Source organism: Rhinatrema bivittatum, chromosome 17 (assembly GCF_901001135.1).
Source record: "Rhinatrema bivittatum chromosome 17, aRhiBiv1.1, whole genome shotgun sequence".
NCBI lineage: Eukaryota > Metazoa > Chordata > Amphibia > Gymnophiona > Rhinatrematidae > Rhinatrema > Rhinatrema bivittatum.
Genome location: NC_042631.1, coordinates 28,577,256 through 28,596,142, shown reverse-complemented (window position 1 = coordinate 28,596,142; position 18,887 = coordinate 28,577,256). Strand labels below are relative to the sequence as shown.

General features: G+C 42.2%; 1 protein-coding gene across 2 annotated transcripts in view; it reads left to right on the top strand.

Moving 5' to 3' along the window:
* Positions 1–17,321, top strand: part of IGSF22 (immunoglobulin superfamily member 22) — a 36,752-nt gene extending 19,431 nt beyond the window's left edge. The window contains exons 11-21 of one of the 2 annotated variants that reach the window (XM_029582948.1): positions 1,644–1,785; positions 3,735–4,031; positions 4,432–4,734; positions 6,251–6,424; positions 7,890–8,018; positions 9,265–9,561; positions 9,740–9,828; positions 11,426–11,618; positions 12,952–13,251; positions 15,023–15,349; positions 17,001–17,321. In XM_029582948.1, the coding sequence (XP_029438808.1) occupies positions 1,644–1,785; positions 3,735–4,031; positions 4,432–4,734; positions 6,251–6,424; positions 7,890–8,018; positions 9,265–9,561; positions 9,740–9,828; positions 11,426–11,618; positions 12,952–13,251; positions 15,023–15,349; positions 17,001–17,071 (2,322 nt within the window). In that variant the 3' untranslated portion in view covers positions 17,072–17,321. The remainder of the gene's footprint in view (positions 1–1,643; positions 1,786–3,734; positions 4,032–4,431; positions 4,735–6,250; positions 6,425–7,889; positions 8,019–9,264; positions 9,562–9,739; positions 9,829–11,425; positions 11,619–12,951; positions 13,252–15,022; positions 15,350–17,000) is intronic. The other variant, XM_029582949.1, reaches the window with a different exon arrangement.
* Positions 17,322–18,887: the final 1,566 nt, after the last annotated feature.

Here is an 18,887-nt window from a genome sequence, read left to right as displayed (position 1 = left end):
AGGCGAGGGTCCTGCAGGCTCCTTTCCTACACCTGTAATTGGTCGGCTCTGAGTGCAGCTCTGCCAGAAGTGAATTCCATTGCATGGGGCCTGGTAACTAAAAGTCATGTGTCACATTATTTCAAGTCTAATCTCTGAAGGAGACAGAATTCTTAAAAGCTCTAATTGTGAAGACTGTAAGGTTTTTCCAGGGCTAAAAGGAGTTTAGAGATTTGCAAGGTACTGTGGCTGACTTTCATGAATAGCCTTGAGCTCTAGGGATGTGTATTTGTTTTATCTGAATGGGTAAAATGGGATAAATAAGGCCATTTTCAGTTCATTCTGAATGGAACAAACAGAATATCATCTCTTGTGATAATTCCTGAAAATTTTGAGGTATTTTTGTTTTCATGTGAGGGGTCAAAAAGAAAAGGCTTTCTGGAGGCACTTCAAGCCCTCCTCCTGCCTCAATAGAAGCCTCAGGGCCCAGGCTGGGCCCATCTGTGGCCCCTCTGACCCTCTTCACTTCTGCAAAATAGGCCTAGGCCTAACCAGGCCTAACCAGACCCCTCTTCCCCTTAAAAAATTGGCAGAGCCAGGGGCCTCTTGGACTCCACTTATCCATTCCCCTAGTGATGTGGTGGTTTGAAAGGATAGGAATGATGCCCAGTCACTCCTGCCCCATCCAGTGCTCTTTAATAATAGTGGCACCAGCCATCCTGAGTGACACCAAAGTGATGTCACTTCGGCGCCTGTCATAGCTGCAGTTGACACCATGTTGTATACTCAGGTAGGCCAGTGACATTATTGTTAACCACTGGATGGGGCAGGAATGGGCATCCATCCTATAGTTTAGATCCACCAGACCACCAGGAAACGGGTAAGTGGAGGCTGAGAAGGCATTTGGCCCTACTGTTTGTTTTAAAGGATGAAGAGTTTGGAAGGGCCAGGCTAGGCCAGGTACTGGCTTAGTAGCTAGGCTAGGCCGTGCTGGTTAGGCCCAAGTCTGGATCTATTTTGCAGGAGGGAGGAGAGTCAGAGAGGCCTAAGGGATCCTGGGTCTTCTGTTGGAGTGGGAGGGGGGTCATAAGGCCTCCTGGAAGAATTTGATTTTTTGTTTTTTGTTCAGGAAACCAACTGAATTGAAAAAACTTTAACTGATTAAAAACAACAACAAAAAATAACCCAAAAACAATAAAACAAACAAACACATCCCTGTTGAACACCAGAGAATTTAAAATTTAATCCTAGACAGGAACAAAAGCAAGTGGAATTTAATTAAGGCTGAAGTTACATGGTCATAACTTCTTGAGACCATAAATCATTTTAGCTGCAGCTGCATTATTATTAAGCAGCCTTATAATTTTCTCCAAATAATTGATATGAATATTAAGCAGCAGTGACCCCAGCATTGATCCCTGGAGGATTCAACTTGGTACTTGGTTTGCGCTAGTCTCTTTATATTGCTGTACGAAAATAATTGTAAATAAAGTGATAATACTTGGTTACCAAATACCTCCAGATCCTCAGGCTGGTCTTGTTTTATCCTGTTGCATGCATGGACTGAAAAGCAGGACTACAAGTCCAGGGAGGCAATGGAGCAAAACCAGGATGACAATCAGGAAATGTCTTGGTCCTTCCTAATCTTCATTTTGTCTTTTCAGATCACAGATACCCGAGGCTTGCAGATAGTCAAGCAGGGAGCTGTCCACAAATTAATCATCGACAGACTAGGAAGTGAACATGAGGGGAAATACACATTCCTCGCAAGGGGAGCTCAAAGCGAGGCCACCATTGCTATTGCAGGTATTGTTCACTTCCTGGTTCAGCCTTCGGGGGGGAGTCTGACCCAAATCCTTCATTCCCAGATATTCTTCTGCCCAACCGCAAAAAACAGAGCTGACTTTGGAAAGTTTTGGGGACCTGTCTTTCCCATGGAGCAGCTCACATCAAGGCACCTGATACTTTCTCCAGTATAGTTTCTTCCTCGGGGGCCAGGGGATACAAAATGGGCCAGGATCCGTCATCTCTCCCCTTCTACCCAACACGATTTCTACATTTTGTTTTAAATTCCATTCACAATATATGTAGTCAAGCCAATATTCATGCAGGCATTTAAACTGAATTCCCGTTTGCATTGGTCCGCTCACCAGCTTGCCTTCTCATTTTACAATTTCAAGGATTTACCCCCAAAAAATGGACTAATAATAAAGTTTATTTGATTGAAACATATACTAGCCACATGTAAGCCTCTTGACAGAGAGATGTCTTGTATGGATTTTGTCTCATGGAAGGCCCCATCCCAGTGTGTGTCAAATGGCAATTGCATAGGACTCAGAAAAGTCTCCAAGAGTTTCCCAAAATGTCCTGTAGTCTTAAGATTTGTCGAGGCAGAGCCAGATGTTGTGGCCTTTCTTCATCTTCTCCTGTAGAGTACTTCATGGGACACTGAAATCAGGCAGTAACATGCTATGAATGATATGCAAGAACCAACCATATTCACAGATTTGTATCTATATATTTATTTATGATAAGGAAAACATATTTTCTCCCATTTAGTCTGATTCTTCAAAGTCACATTTTTTTTATTAAATAATTTTGGAAAAGAAAAAAATATTTTCTTTTACATTTCAGTCATCTTGTCCAATTTTTGTCCCTAGTTTAATTTCGGACTCTTTGAGGTCTTCAAAGCTCAGCTTTGCACTGAGATTGACAGGATGCAGCTTGCAAGCTCTGTTTGCTAGGGTTGCTGACTGACTCCATGTTTGCTGCCCAGGTTGCTTATGGAATTAAAAATGCCAAATCCACACAGATAGTAGGTAAAACCAGGACTGGATCAGCCTGATCCACAGAAAGGGAGCCAGGTGGTACAAGCCAAACGTGTAAAAAAAACTCAGGTCTGCACTGGTTCACGAAAAATGTGAGGAGTGTCCGCAGTGTGACTTGACATTTATTGTTATGTGGTATAAAACTACAAAATAATTATTGGGAAATTTGATTGATGAGAAACATATTTATTTAGTTTGCAGATTTCTAGAACAGATTACATTACACTAGTGTTAATCTTTATAAGAAGAAAAGTTAAAGTTCAACTATGTGTTAGGTAAGGTTTCAGGGTCCAATCTAAAATACTTGCTACTCTGCACATGAAGACACAAAAATCATTCCTTATCTGACGCAATTGCTAAGGACAAAACCTCTCATGCAGAAAAAATATTTTTGACAGCTAGATGGCTCTATGTGAATAGTTTGCAATTATGGATACTAGGGGTCTGAAATAAAGACCACATTTAGAGAATTCATATAGTCTGTGGGAAACAGCATTGATCACTGCCTATCCATAGAAGAGTTACAGCACAATGACATGGTGAGCCCGCAGTTCATTCCACATGCCTGTGCCATAGCTGGCCAAGTCTTCTGAGACCGCCAACAAGAGTGCCAGTTAGTGCCAGCTGTGATGATGGCGTTTATAGTGCTGTAAGCTACTGAGGTCACCAGCCCATTTCATGTCGGTCACTGAATAACCTTCCAGAAGTGATAACTTTGAACCCGCAGTCTAGAAAGGGAAACCTCTGATCCTGAGCCTATCAGTTCACTGTGATGAATTACTTTACAATATCAGACTGATGATAAATGACTTAGAATACGAGACTGTGTTTTTTTTTCTTCTTCTAATTAAGCTTTTCACAAAGGAATGGATAAACAGTCCATGCTGCAGCTGAAATACTCATTTTGCCTTTCCTCTCTCTCTTGAGATCCCCCCGTTATTGACAAATCTTTCCTGGAAGCTCTGACTGCCAATCCGGTCTCTGTGAAGGCCGGGCAGACGGCAGTCATTAAGATTCCATTCAAAGCTAAGCCCATGCCAAAGGTCACCTGGTACAAGGATGGCATCGAAGTGACAGAGGAAGCAAAGGTAACAATGGAAAAATCTTCCGACTACGCACAGTTGGTTGTAAAGAACTGTGTGAGAGAGGACAGCGGGAGCGTCATGCTGAAACTGAAAAGCGATTGTGGATCCGCAGTCGCCAAGCTGCATCTCAGTGTTATTGGTAGGTCAGATATGATGTCTTCATAATTTCAAGCAGCTTTATACATTTTTCGTTGACTTGATACCACTGTGAACTACACATCTTCTCAAATATCTTGAGAAAAATATTCAGGAAACGTAATGGCTTGAATGCCTTTGACCCTATTTACTACTTTCTGAACTTTTATGCCCCCACTCACTCCTTACCTAAACCATTAAGTCCGATTAGCATGTCATTCTGACTCATCAGCATGTCACCTGTTTGTCCACTTTGCCAGAAATATTATGTTTTAAGATGGGCTGCTTCTTTAAAGTCACTCACTACACCATGAAAATGACATTCTGTGACCCACCCCTAAGTGTTCAGAGTTTAGAGATTTAAATAGCCACTGATATTATTCTGGCTTCTCTTGATGCTGCAGACAGGCCAAAGCCGCCACAGGGCACGATTGAGTTTCTGGAAAGTTCTGCCAAGTGCATAAAGATGAAATGGAAGGCACCAAGGGACAATGGAGGCAAACAGGTGACATCTTTTATCATTGAGCGGAGGATGGTTGGGAAAAAGTCCTGGAATAAAGTTGGAGAAGTTGACAGCAAACTCACCACATTTACCAATGATAAGGTGGAGGAGGGAGAAGCCTATCAGTACAGAATCCTTGCCGTGAATTCCGAGGGGCTGAGTGATCCTCTAGAGAGTGATGAAGTACATGCTGGACAGCCTATTGGTAAGAGTCAATTTATTTTTGAAAGGGCTTATAATTACTCTGACTACATCTAATATCATGTTACTGTTCTCTATCAGAAAGGAGATAAGACTAGTAGACATACTATACAGCACATGCTGCTGTGATGTTTTTTCTATCAGTGAAATCTCTTAAATAATATGATGATATGATATGAGGGGTTTTTTTTTGCTGTAAACCACTTAGGTCTCCCTATATAGGCAGAATATTAAAAGTGAATAAGCATAACAGTTGATTCCTTGTCACATGACTGAAAATATATTTTGCTGTTTCTTTTAGGTCATGTCATTGCATCAGATAGGTGCTAGTCTATTTATTTATTTTTAATTTTTATATACCGAAGTTCTTGTAAGGACTACAAATCACTCCGGTTTACATAAAACGATGGTATGCCCAAAATAGAGAAAGTCTACATGATAACACCATCAAATATCATTTTCATGTATTTTTCCTAATGGTGTATACTAAGAATTAGGTTGGTCATGTTTAATAGGAGCCTATGCCAATTCTGATTAGGGTTAAATTAGTACATTTGAAATTTGTGAGTGGTAGCGCCAATTGTCAAGGCTTCCGCTCTGTCCATTTGCACATCTTTCATTTCCACTTTTAATTCAATCATCTTTTATGAAAAAAAATCTATCTAGAGAGTTTTATTTGTTTATGATTAGGTTGACCATCTGGCCCATGGCTAAAAGGACAAACTGACCCCTTCCTAGTTTGGCCCCATTGCATGCATGGAGATGTAATTCTGATTTCCTCATTGAAGTCCCTAAGAAAATCAGAACTAAATCTCCATGCATTCAATGGGGTAAAATTAAGTGTGATTCAGCTTAGCCATCTTTATATACAGCTATATGGCCACCCTAGTTATGGGCCACCAGAGAGAACCTGTTCATCTTGCTTCAAGTCAATCTGATTGCATACAATATGCCCATGAGAATGCTTTTGGTGTCAGGAAGCTGGGTTGAGTCTTGTCTGATGTAGGGCCTGCACCTCTGGAAGTCTCCCACATCTGATACATGTTGTCCTTCTTTAGGGCAAGACAGAAGACCATTCTTTTCCCATGACGTCTCGCTTTCACAGAAAAGATTTTAAAATGTTGTATTCATCTATCAATTTAATTAGTGATTTGAAGTTTTAAAAATATAAATCTATCAATTATTTGCCATCAATAATAAATACATTTATTAGCCATATTTTATATGTACCCTTGTTACTCTTGCAGGGGGAGTTGTATAAAAATAGAATGGGTGCCATATTTGTTACTTTGGCTATAATATGTGTTGTGGCTTTCAGAAAGGACTCAGTCAATTCAAGGAATGTAAAAAAAAAAGGAAACTTTTCATTGTCTTCTGAATTCATACATTTCTATTTCTTTGTTTTCGCCATCTGGCTCTCCCTCTTAGTATTTTCAGCAAAATCACACTTTGCATCTATCATGCTAGAAATGTGAGTTATTTTTTTCAGAAATGTACTCCATTTTGTTCCCTGAGTGCAGCGCCCCCAGGTGTGGCCTCTCAGCCTCAGATTCTGGATGCTAGCAAGGAAATCATCACAATCGGTTGGAACCCTCCAGAAGAAGATGGAGGGTCACCAGTTCTAGGGTATATCGTAGAAAGACGAAAGAAAGGAGGCAAGCACTGGGTTCCAGTTACTAAGGAACCAATACAAGGTACCTTATCTATTCCCATTACCTCCTGTCTCTGCAAAACATCCATGAAGAATTTGACTATTTAGCAACACTTCACTCCTAGGTCGGTGAAAAACATGAGTTCATTGTGCTAGTGCAAAACCATAAATCTAGCAAATTTATGGGCTTGGTGTGATTGCACAGCAACTCGGCACATATTTGCATTTCTGTTTATAGCATCCCGCAATGAAGGCTGATTCCTATCTGGTTTCCTCTCTCAGAAAGGAGAGTAATACTAATGTTTACCCACAAAGGGCATTATTCAAAAAGAACTTTTCCCCATGCATTTCCGACATTAATGCATAAGGCCCAAACCTTTCTACTTTGGAATTAGTCTAGCACTCAATTCTTGATTAGTTATTATTAGTCCAGCTCCATTCCCTGTTCTGTTCGTGATGGGATATGACTAGAATTAAACATAGATTACTTTCCTGTATACTCCAAAATGCCATTCCAATCATTGATCTAGTATTAGTTTTTCCCAAATTAGATCTAAGAATGAAACTATCTCCCTGAGTAGAACAAATTATTCCGTGATCAATGCAGTTCTCTTTTTAGTGTGAATGCAAGCAGCAGTGTATCTAGAGTGAATGTGCATTCACAACTAGATTAAAAGCATGTTTGAAAATTGTATATTTGAGATGCCTTGGTCAGAGATTCAGTAGAAAGTTAGCAGGAGCTTTCAGTAGTCTTGAACCTCAGAAACAGCTGTACTAATGGGCTTTTCCTATTTTGAGCCAATGGAAACATTGCTTAATACATAGGCCTCTGATTTAGCTTTTTTAATAAAGCTAAGCATTTTCACATGTGATGTTTTACTTTTTTTGCTCTGATGTCATTACAGTATGCCTGCAGCTTTCACGTAGATTAAAAGAATTGGTTAAAGTCAATTGTACATCTAGTTATGACCTGATTTAGATTTTCTATAACGTGGAAGGTCAGAAGTACCCTTAACATTTGGCAAATATGTTTGCGAGCTTCTGAATGAGCTGAGTCTTGACGTTTGGATTAGATTCTGACTATTTATTTATTTTAAAACATTTATAGGCTGCTCTTCCAACATTCATGGCGGGAGTACAATAAAATATACTTAAATCACATTTCAACATACCACTAAATACATCAAAAACTTTATAAAAAGACAACTGACAATTCTAAAATAACTAAGCAAAAAGGTCAAGGCGTGGTGGGGAAGATAGGGAGGGGCAGTGAGCCGGGTCAGGAGTAGTAGACGCTCAGTAACGAAAATCAAGTAAAACAAAAAACGAACTACATTTTCTTTTTCTTGTTACATTTTCTCAACAAATTTAAATTAAACAGGAAATGGTGTAAAATGAAAGTGTGGCCCTGGAAAACGGCTAAATCATTCGTACAAGGAAAACGAATGAGAGGCTCTGTCCCACTTCATGAAGCACATGCTGAGCCCGAACCCTTTTCTTTGTATTAGATACCAAGTGCAAAGTGGATGGATTGCAGGAAGATGCAGAATATGAATTCCGGGTTATGGCTGTGAACCGGGCAGGGCCTGGTCAACCCAGCGCATGCTCTAGCAGCGTTTTCGCCAAGGATCCAATCAGTAGGTTTTCTGTCATGTATGGTGAGGCTTTGAATTTGCAGACTCAAACCACTCAAACATTCTGCAGGCTTGTGTTAACATGGTAAAGTACTGTTATCTGTTTTTTTTCTATTTTCTTTCTCCTGTACATCAAGTTATAAAGAGAAATGGCCTAGATTTGTAAAGAGCTGACAGTGCATTGCCTGCATAAATTCTAATTTTCATAATTCCCTAATGACCGTATCTTTGAGTTAATACCATTGGCACACATGCTGAATTGGACAATCCCATTGATTTTGTCTATATGGATCTAGATAATTTATTAGGAATGTATATTCATTTTGGACAAATTAGACAATTTCAACAAAATTGTCTAATTCGTCCTGGTTTGGAAGACCCGAAAAATGAACGCAATGTTTCCGAAATTTTGGAAAAATTCGTTTTTCGGGTTAGTGCGCGCAAACGGGAGTTAGCGTGCACTAACCCAAAAATCAGGATGTCCCCCCCCCCCCCAAAAAAAGCCCGGACCGTGGGAAAAACGAAATTTCCAGCGGCAGGCCAAAAACAAAGCCCGAACCGAATGGTTTTACCGTTGCACATCTCTAATATTTAACACCCCACAATAAATTGCTTCAGGGAATAGATTGCACCCTTGTTTTTGGGGTGACTTCACCTGTGAATCTGAATTGATCATTCAGCGTCTCTGCAGTTCTATGAGTTATACATGTTCTAAAGAAGTTACTTAGTAAATTTGCATATTTATATTGCTCTGTGCTCTGCTCTTTCCCATCTGTGACCTTGACCCTGAGGACTTGCAAAGAAAATGCAAAAATTGGAAGATATGAATGTGTGTTAAGGCAAATTAATCTGCCTTTAAACTCTATATCTGGTTTTGTCTTTAAGTTCTTATTTGCAGAAAATTATGAACTGAAGTCTTTCCCTTTTGACTTGATATTGGAGACTCATCTATTTGACCATATCTTCTCTTTAACCTATCTATTTTTTAACTTTCTCCAACAAAAGAATTCCTGTGGCAACCTAGTAACATCAAAATACTTCTGTGCCCCATTTGCAAAGTCAAAATTTGTCATATATTTGCTTTGCAAATGCAGGAAGATATACTGGTTATGCCAACATAGTCATCGTTACTGAGAACATCTCTTGGATATTCTACAAGCTGCAGTTCTCTACTAATTCTAGAATGTTTACATTCATCTGTTGTATAAATGCTTGCTTGGCACCAGCTTTTTCCCGTCTCTGGTTTCAGAGCCTCCTGGAAAGATACAGGATATTCGTGTGGCCGATTCCTCCAACACGAGCATCTCCTTGGCTTGGGAGCAGCCTGAACAGGGAGATAAACCTTGTGGGTATATTCTTGAGATGCGAGCTGAAGGCAGCAAAGAATGGACGAAATGTACAAAGGTCCCAATCTCTGGAAACAGCTACACCGTGGGAGGGCTGCAGGAGAGGCAAAAGTACTTCTTCCGAATCCGAGCCGTCAATGAAGCTGGCATGGGAGAAGCAACCGAACTAGAAGGGGGAATTCTGGCTATGCCGCCCCCAGGTAGTGTAACATTCAATCTGTTAGAGAAACGTTTCGGAACGTTTGGCACCAGTGGTGCAATTTGATTGCTTATGGTGATGGCAGGTGCACAGTCTGAGAAAGAAAGTGTAAACAATTACAATCTCTCTCTTTTATTTATTTATTTATTTATTTTGTTTCTTTCTTGCTTTCTTTTAAGCCCCTCCAAAGTTCGATCTGGCAGCTAGGCTGAAGAATCATATGGTGGTCCGGGCTGGAACAGCTCTCTGTATCCATGTTTCATTCACCGTGAGTCCAAGCCCTCTCTCGAGTATCACTCACTCCTGAAAGACTTATGCTCACCACATAGGCCCGGTAGTTAGGGGGCTTCTTCAATTAAGTGATGGGAGATCACTGTGGAATTAAAAGTTGACAAATCCAGGTGACACCTTTTTCTTGGGTTTCCTTAGCACTAAAGTATAGCAGCACCGAGGGAATCTGCAGCCCTGATGCTGCTAAGTCTTCACATTCTGAATTATTCTTTTTTATTGTTCTACCCTAATGGTGGACAGTGCTATATTTCAGCACCATCGGGCATTTTCCCATGCAGTCCCATGCCTGGCCTAAGCCACTCACCGTCTGATTACTCTGTGTTTTGCCTGGCTTTTCCAGGAAGCTTATGCATCATAAGCCAGGATTTATGGTGGACCCTTGTAATATTTATCGGCGTTATCTTAACCCAGTTTTATTTTGCTGGGCCCAGTAATTGATATTTGGCTGCCATCACTGAGTCTTGGTCTTTCAGTTGTACTTGTGTCATTTGCATTGTGTTAATAATGGAGTTACTGTGAGGCCAATATCCAGTAGGCTGTTTCATGGACAAGTTACCTGGCTAAAGTTAGCCGGACAATTTGTCCCAAATATTCCCGAATATACTAGCTTAAAGTTATCCGACTACATACAGCCAGATAGCTATAAAACCTAACCAGCTGTGTTTGAAAATAGCCGTGTAAGCTTTTTAGTTATCCGGCCTTGTGTGGCCAGGTAGCATGCTACTTAACCGGAGATCTTTAAAAGATATCTGGCTAAGCAGCGCGGTCATTACTCAGCAAAATCAAGTAAATATAACAGGGGCCAGTAGGCCAGATCCTTCCCACCCACTAAAATGTTTTTCAAAGGCCCTGTCGCACCGTATTCTCCTTACTCCCTCTAAACCTCTTTATCGATTAAAGGCCCCCTGTCCTGGTTTTTTAAATAAATTGAAAGTGTAGCCTGCACCCCCTACCTTCCCTCCCTCCCACCTGTAAGGATTATAATCGCACGGACCCCTCCCCCACCTTCCTCCAATCCTCCCCGAGCCTCCATGATACCTTTGTTTTTAATGCCATGAGCAAGGGATCCTCTTTTAGGGATCCCTAACATAAGTCAGGCTGAATATACCTGTTTTGCCATTTAGACAGATAACCTTTGAGTTAACCGACTAAATGGCTTTTGAATATTGGCCTTTGTAAATTGTGTTTATCATATGTTTCTCGCTTTGAATTCACTGTCATGAAGCCAGTAAGAAACGTTTAACTAAATAAAATAAAAATATTGGAGGTCAATATTCAAAATTTACCCAAATAAGTTGTGGGCATTCTGGGGGCAGGCAGGAGGCGTTTTGGGGGAGAGCAGAGTTAGCTGCATAAGTTAACCAGCTAACTCCAATAACTTTGGTTGTGCCACTGACCTGCCGAAACGTTAGCTGAATGAAAATTTCCCCCTTGATGTCCAAGTCATGGAGCCATTGGACAAGATCTTTACTTATCCAAATATTTGTAGTTGACTTTAGCCTGAGACATACTACAATATAGCTAACACCCACTCTGAAATTAAGAATTAATTTAGACATGGCTGTCATTTGTAGGGTTCACCTCCACCAAATGCAACTTGGCTGAAGGATGGACTTCTTACTCAAGGTAGAGAAGTCATCACCAAGGGAAAAAATCACTCCCAGTTCCTCATCAACAGCTCCAAGCGCTCTGATTCTGGCTTATACCGAATTGAACTCAAGAACGACTATGGACAAGTCCATTATGACATTCACGTTAGAGTGGCAGGTACTGAATTGTGTACTGAGAAGTGAAATTTTCTTTTGGCCTGGCACCTTCCGCCGGTTCCTTCTTGTCTTTGGGCTGAATTGGAATCTGGCTTAAAGTACCACGAGCCTTCATTTGGAATTTTCTCTCATGTTATTCCTCCTCCCATCAATCTCAGCCCAGGCATCACAATAATAATCCTGTAACTGAAAGACATGGACCATGGTTCCCTCCAGAACTTGGCACACAGCACTTGAGCTAACCAAGAGGTATCAGTGTTGCACTATGACTAGCACACCCTCCCTCCTAGGAACTGTGACTGCCACCTCCACAGTTTCTCCAGCCCCGGCCGGCCTGAGCAGCAGGATCCAGGTCCAGAAATAGAACCCAGCATGCATTGCAGCCACTGGGACGTTAGGCCGGCCCTGGGTCAAGGATTTTAAAGCAGCAGCGCTACCTCTATTCCTCGTAAATCAGCTTGCCTACCTCTCAGTGCTATTTGCTTTCCTTTTTACTCTTATTACTAGATCTCCCTTTTTTGTCTTAATAGATTCTATTTTTTTGTATTTTCATACATTTTGGAATAAAAGTTGTGCACCTTTTATCATATCTACAATTCCCCTTTTTAAAAATCTGCACTCTTCCAACGGTTCATGGGATTTTCATACTTTTGTTGTAACGGTGAGCATGAGGTTCTTATAGCGATCAGCGTAACAGCTCCCTCTTTTATTTATCTTCACCACGGTCAAATAGGGTAAGCATGCAAAAACATAAAGCACCCATATTTTACCAAGAATGAAAAATCTGAGCAAAAAGGTGAAACAAAAGGATTTTGTTTCCCTGCTAGCTCAGTCACTCAATACTTGAGGGTCATGCAGGAACCCGTAGGGTTTCCCTTGGGTGGGGGGATCGCCAATTTTGCGTGCAGTTTTTCAGCCTATGCAAATGAGCTGGGTAAAAAAAATTGCATATGGAATTTCCTGTGAAAAAAATTTGCAAAAAAAACCCAAAACCCCAACACACCTCACTGTGAGCTGCTATCTTTTGGTGAAAACTAGTCCTTGAAGCTGTTTTCATTGGGCTGGTTTTCATGACATTAACAGTCTTCTTATATCTTATAACATTTGTCCTATTGCACAATAAAAATCTAAAATTCCACTTCCCCATCGAGTGATTTTTAAATATTTTTACTTTTTGATCCACTTCTGTCTGAAAAACGTTCAGCTAAATCCATGACACTACCAAGTGCTGTCAGCAAAGCCTGCTATTGAGGATCATCAACTGATTTGCTTAGGATGGCTCTCCAGAGTTTGAGGAGCCCCACAAATAAATCTGTTTTTCTGCCATATTTTAGATTTCCCACGACCACCCAGTGATCTGCAGCTGATAGAGGAGGTGCCCAATACTGTGACCCTGAAGTGGAATCACACTCCTGATGTTGCGGATGATGGCCAAGCCCATTACATCATCATGAAACGCGACACGAGCACAGCCACCTGGTTTACAGCAGCTGAGCGTGTCTTTAGCAACAAGTACACGGTCACAGGCATGCTGCCTGGCCGGAAATACTTCTTCCGTGTCATTGCCCGCAATGACATCGGTGACAGTGACCCTCTAGATTCAAAGGATCCTTGGCATATCTTGGCGGACAAAGGTATGTGTATACACTACTGTACGTATTATGAAACGCACATATCAATATAATGGAGTGGAAGAGTAGCCTAGTGGTTAGAGCAGTGGGCAGTGGTTAGAGTAGTGGGCTACGAACCAGGAGACCAGCGTTTGAGTCCCACTGTTGCTCCTTGTGACCTTGCACAAGTCACTTTACCCTCCATTGCCTCGGGTACAAACTTAGGGCCTTATTTTCTAAAGTATCGCAGGCCTGCGATACTTTAGAAGATGAGGGATGGGGGGCGGGCCTGCGCTGCCGGTTTCGCACTCAATAGCGCCACCATAGGAGGTGCAGCTATTGGGAGCGAAAGCATACGCGAAAAGGGCCTTACCATTTCGCTGTCCGTGGCGTCGGCGCAGAGTCGGCCCCGGTGACGCCCAAACTCCTCCTCTTCCGGGGCCGACTCCGCCCAGACTCCGCCCCCATCCTGGTATCGCACGCGATAAGGGACTTTTCGCGTGGAAAGGTCCCTTATTGCATGCGAGCGGCTTGGAAAATGAGGCCCTTAGATTGTAAGCCCTCTGGGGATAGGGAAATACCTACAGTATCTGAAAGTAATCCACTTTGAAGCACTGTGAAAAGCAGAATATAAATCTAAATTAAAAAAAAATGACATATTCACTAGAGATGCTCCACAGGTAGAAGCTAAATAGGAAACAAAACTTTTTTTGTAAATGAGTAACATTTTTGTAATGTAGCATGGCCACCCCCTCCCCCGCAACATCTTCATGCACTCTCCCACCCCAGTTAAGCTCACTGGAACCAGAACCTGTGGAGACGAGGTAACCGTTTTATTACCATTTTTACACATAATTACACAAAATGTTAACATTTGTTATATATAAACCGCCCATCTAACTTGAAGCCTGAGCCCAACGTTTGCTCCATAGTTTACAGCACTATAGTTATTTGTCCAAATACCTCTGGTTTAATGTTTTGGTCCATGCTGAAGAAGCAGAGGCTCCAGTTCCATTCTTGACCTGCCTCAGAGATGCCCGGTTGATCTTCCGACCTGCCTCACAGGTCCTAACCCACTTTTAACTCATCTCCCATAGTCTGGTATGGTTTTCATGAACGATACTAAAAGTCACCACTGAATGTCATCTACTGCCCAGAGCCCAAGGTTGCCAGTAAATCCCTGCTATGGCTCAGGTCACTTAAGCCACTGTAGCTATACCCACCCATCCCACCAACGTTAAACCCTTAACAAATGCACGAATGAGTGGGCTCAGCGTTCCCAGAAGGAACTAGCTGGCCTGCCTACTCCAAACACGTTTTATTCTGAGATCGTGACTTTCCCTCCCCCCCCCCCCACTGCACTGCCTTTTTAAGGCAGGCCTCACTGAAAACAAAGATAAGTGGTAGGATTATCATGATCAATGCCATGCTTAATGAGCTTTCTGCAAATCAAATCAGGAGGAAATCACTGTCCCCACATACAGCTTATCATTAAATCAGTATAAAGAAGGTTGGGTTTTTTTTTTTAATGGAGCCAACACAATTGCTCCGTTTCCTCAAACTACTGTTCTGGGAGTGTTCCCTTCTTCCCTCTCCCCTACATTACAAATCATGAAGGAACCAGATTGATCAATCAAAATCCCTTGGAAAGACATATTCAACCTGAGGTCCAATCACTGAAGAGATAACCAGACCTTTTCTTGATTATGCGAGAATGCAATGAGATAGAAATATTGATCTATTAGATTCTTTCTTATAACTTGTGCTCACAGCCCACACTGTCCTCTGCTTGCAGAAGGCAAAACTGTAAATCTGAAGGAATATCGTGAAAAAGACTGGAAACACGCTCCGCGTTTCATCATGCCTCTGAAGAACCACATGGTGCACCGTGGCTATGACTGCACCATGACCTGTGGATTCTTAGGAAATCCCCGCCCAGTGGTGACCTTATACAAAGGTGACCTCAACATCACCAGCACCTCCAAAATCTGGTACAACTCGGCTAACGGGGTGTGCACACTCATGATCCCCACCTGTGGTACGAAGGACAACGGAGACTACACAGTGTTCATTGAGAACGAACTGGGCAAAGAGAAATGCAATTGTACTCTGACTGTGTACGGTAAGTGGGGACTTTCCAACTTCACTCTGTTATCTCTGATTCTTCTGAGAGAGCTAGCAGCAAATTTACTAACCATTCTGCTTTCAGGACCAAAAACCATCAGTTTTCTACTTTCTCTTACCAAAATATCTAGACCTTTTCAGTAGTAGGCATAGCCTTGTTTGCCCTCAGTCTATAACAATGAATCTGAAAGTATTTTCTGATAGTGGAATGTAGGTAGAAAGACAAATTGATTTTCTAGACATTAATGTATAAATCATTATTTCCTTCTGACCAATCAGATCATTCCATTCCTCAGCATTATACCAAGCCTTCAACAATGCCTGAGTTTCAGATGCAGTTCCTAATTCTTAGGTCTGCAACCTGCTACAGTTCAGAAGATCCTCTGTACCTATTCTGGATGTTCTGTGGATAATAATCAAGTTTGTTAAACAACTCCTGAGAGTGCCATTTGAGTGGGTTCATGATGAGATTTAGCTGCAACTTATCCTCATGAGAAGCAACGCTCCCTTGCTACTGCCCCTCAGGATCCCCAAATGGCATCTCTCTTTTGGGTTACTGTTTCCAAATGGGTTTATTTAGTGCATCCCATAACCTCATTCTTAAGCCAGGGTACAGTGAGTAGCATCTCAGGCTCTCAAACTGAAAGAGACCGCTAGTGTCTCCACTGACGGGCCAGGAAAGCTCCGTAACCATCAGCCTTTCCCCAGCTACCTCTTCAATTTGTTTCAAATTTTTAAAAAAATGCACCAAACTGCGTTATCTTCTTTTTCAACAATTTCCACAAAGGCCCTGTATTCTTTTGAGCTGCTTTTGGGATCTCACACACTGTACTCGGCGCACACATGTAGTTATCTTCTGTATCTCCTGGGTAATGTTCAGCCAATCAGCCTGTAGGACTGGCTGAACATTCAAGACCCCCTTCCTGAACGAGACCATTGTAAAGGTAGGAGAGTAGTATACAATATGATGTGATTTTCCTTCTACATTTCTTTTCAAAGGAACTGCAGGTTTTTTGGCCAGACTTACACCAGCCCTGATATATTATCCATCCAGATGAAAGAAAAAGTCTGGGGTAACAGTACAGCCATTTAACCTTCCTGCAATATGTCTGCAAAGCAAATCAACACTTGGTCCTTCCAAGGGCAATGTTCAAAGGCATTTCCACAAGCAAAAAAAAAACAAAAACAAACAGTGGTTTAGAAGCAGAAATGGACCTTCCTTTTTTGTGCGTAAAAGACTGACCATAGGGCCAGTGCATGCGTACTATGAGGTGCAGAGAGAGGAGGTGTTCCCGCAGGTGGAGGCGGGGAGGGGTTAGCATTTATTGGTGTGCGTGTGTAAATCTGCTGGAAAACGGACCTGCAAAACTACAGGTGCAGGTCTGTGTGCGTTACTTTTCCCAACCCAGTTTCCTAGGGTAAAAAGTACCTGCAGACTTTACCCTTCTGTGCACAGGCTGAAAGACGGCCTCTCAATTCCTGGTTTGAAGGCCACGCATTTCCTAATTGCCTGCAGGGCAAAAAAAGATAACTTAACAGCGGGGGGCCTAGTGCGGCCTGGCCATTTCCAAAAGCCAATGTAAGCGCTAACTTGTCCCCTGATTCCTGCTGACTCCAAACCTTTATGTCTCTTCTTCTCTTGTTTTTAGATAAAGATGACAAAAGCCTTCTGGAAATGGTGACTGAAAGCTTATCCAAATCGAAAAAGCACATTATGTAATGGCATGTCAAGCTCCAGAACACGCATGGAAACACCCCGAGCGCACGGGCAGCATCTTATTCAGAGGTTAACAGGTCAAATCCTATAAAGAAACATTGGCCTTTTAAGATGCAGAAGAGCTTTGGCTGCTAGAATGTGCATACCACAGGCAAAAAGCTGCCTTAATAAAAAAAAAAAAAAAAACAGAAAAATTATCCATTCATTGGAAATGTTTTGGTTCCTTTGCACCGATACTTCTTCCTAATCCCTTTCTTCTTACTGACCTATAAAATTCCTTCTCTTTGTAGGCCGACTTTGCAAGCCATTGTCAGGCGTAAAACCCAGCTTCATGCTGGGCTCATTAGAGAATGTGCCGGTCTCTGCGAGCAGGAAGTCATGTGTGAAACTCGACGTTGTGTACGCTGATGGACGGAGTTAAGATTTATGAGCAAACTTTCCATTTTAAATCCACACACACACAAGATACGCCCTGCCAGCAACGGGTGTGCGTTTGTGCGCTGGCGGGTGTGCGTTTGTGCGCTGGCGGGGTTGGTGGTGGGGAGCGTTTGTGCGTCCACTCACAAGAATTTTCGTAATGAAAGCACGCGGGCTCCTTCCGCTTTGTGGAAAGCCGGGGAGCACAAAGGAGCCGTAGGTTTTCCCATCCTTGAGAATGACCCTGCCCGTGTTTTGCTGCTGGAGGTTTTGTTTTCTTACCCCAAACGGTCACAAATTTGTTAGGACTTTCTAGATTGATTTATTGCTTGTTTGTTTGTTTTTTTTTAAAGCCTCCCAGGACTCTGCCGGGGAGCCTCGTCTCCTTCGCATGACGTCCCTTGTGCGTTCCAGGCTTTCTGCTGCTACTGAAAATTAGCTTTTAAAATAAAGCGCACCAGCAACCCAGTGGGCAGCTGCCATTTCAGCAGCTACAGCTCCTGCAAGAAATGTAAATCCAAAGTCTCTAATTACTGAGTGCTGGTGGGTGTGGACACCATGTTTCGCTTTTTATAAAAATGTACAAATACTTTGACATACAAAGAGAGAGAGCTTACTGCTGAGTTTAACATTTCTGGATCCACTCTCTTGCAGCAATTCATGACCTTATTAAGAAACACTGAGTCTGCTTGGCATGACACAGCCGCAGAGCGCAACGGTTCATTTCAGGTCTGGTTACGGCTTTTTACATTTTTTTTTTAAACTTTTTTTTTTATTTGTAAACGTAACGTTTCCACCAGCCAAATAACAGCAAGGTCCGGCGTGAATTAACTGACAGGGTCAACCCAGTGTGCATACAGCAAGTCATAAAATATGCAAACATGCAAATAAAAGTCAAGCTGAAGTGTGTTTTTATATGTTTTAACATCTCCATTTTCTAATAATAATACTAGACCTCCTTGTCAGGGGGCCCCCACCACCAACACAACTGCCCTTCTCTTTCTGTCTGATGCCCTTGTCTTTCTCATGGAACACATAGTCCCTGAGCGGCCAATTATCTGGTGGCCCGGCCCGCAGCTGGGGGGGGGAGGGCAGGCCTCTCTCTTACATAAGCCATTTGCTAAAAAAAAAAACCCACCCAGGATGGAATTGCACACTGATAATGCTGGTCTCATCTCTTTGTTGTAACACAAGCTTCTGTTGACTTGCACACTTGCAGCTGCTTGACGATGTTGAGTTCTGCCAGCTGCACTTGTCCTGGAGAAAACCCTAAGGGTGTTTTTAAGCAGAGATATGTTTAAAAAGGGACCCACACAAGAGACCGCCCGGGCCCCGTCTTCAGAGGTCACCTCAGAAACCCTGCTTGATTCGTACAGCACTGCAAACCGTCAAAGGGGGATCA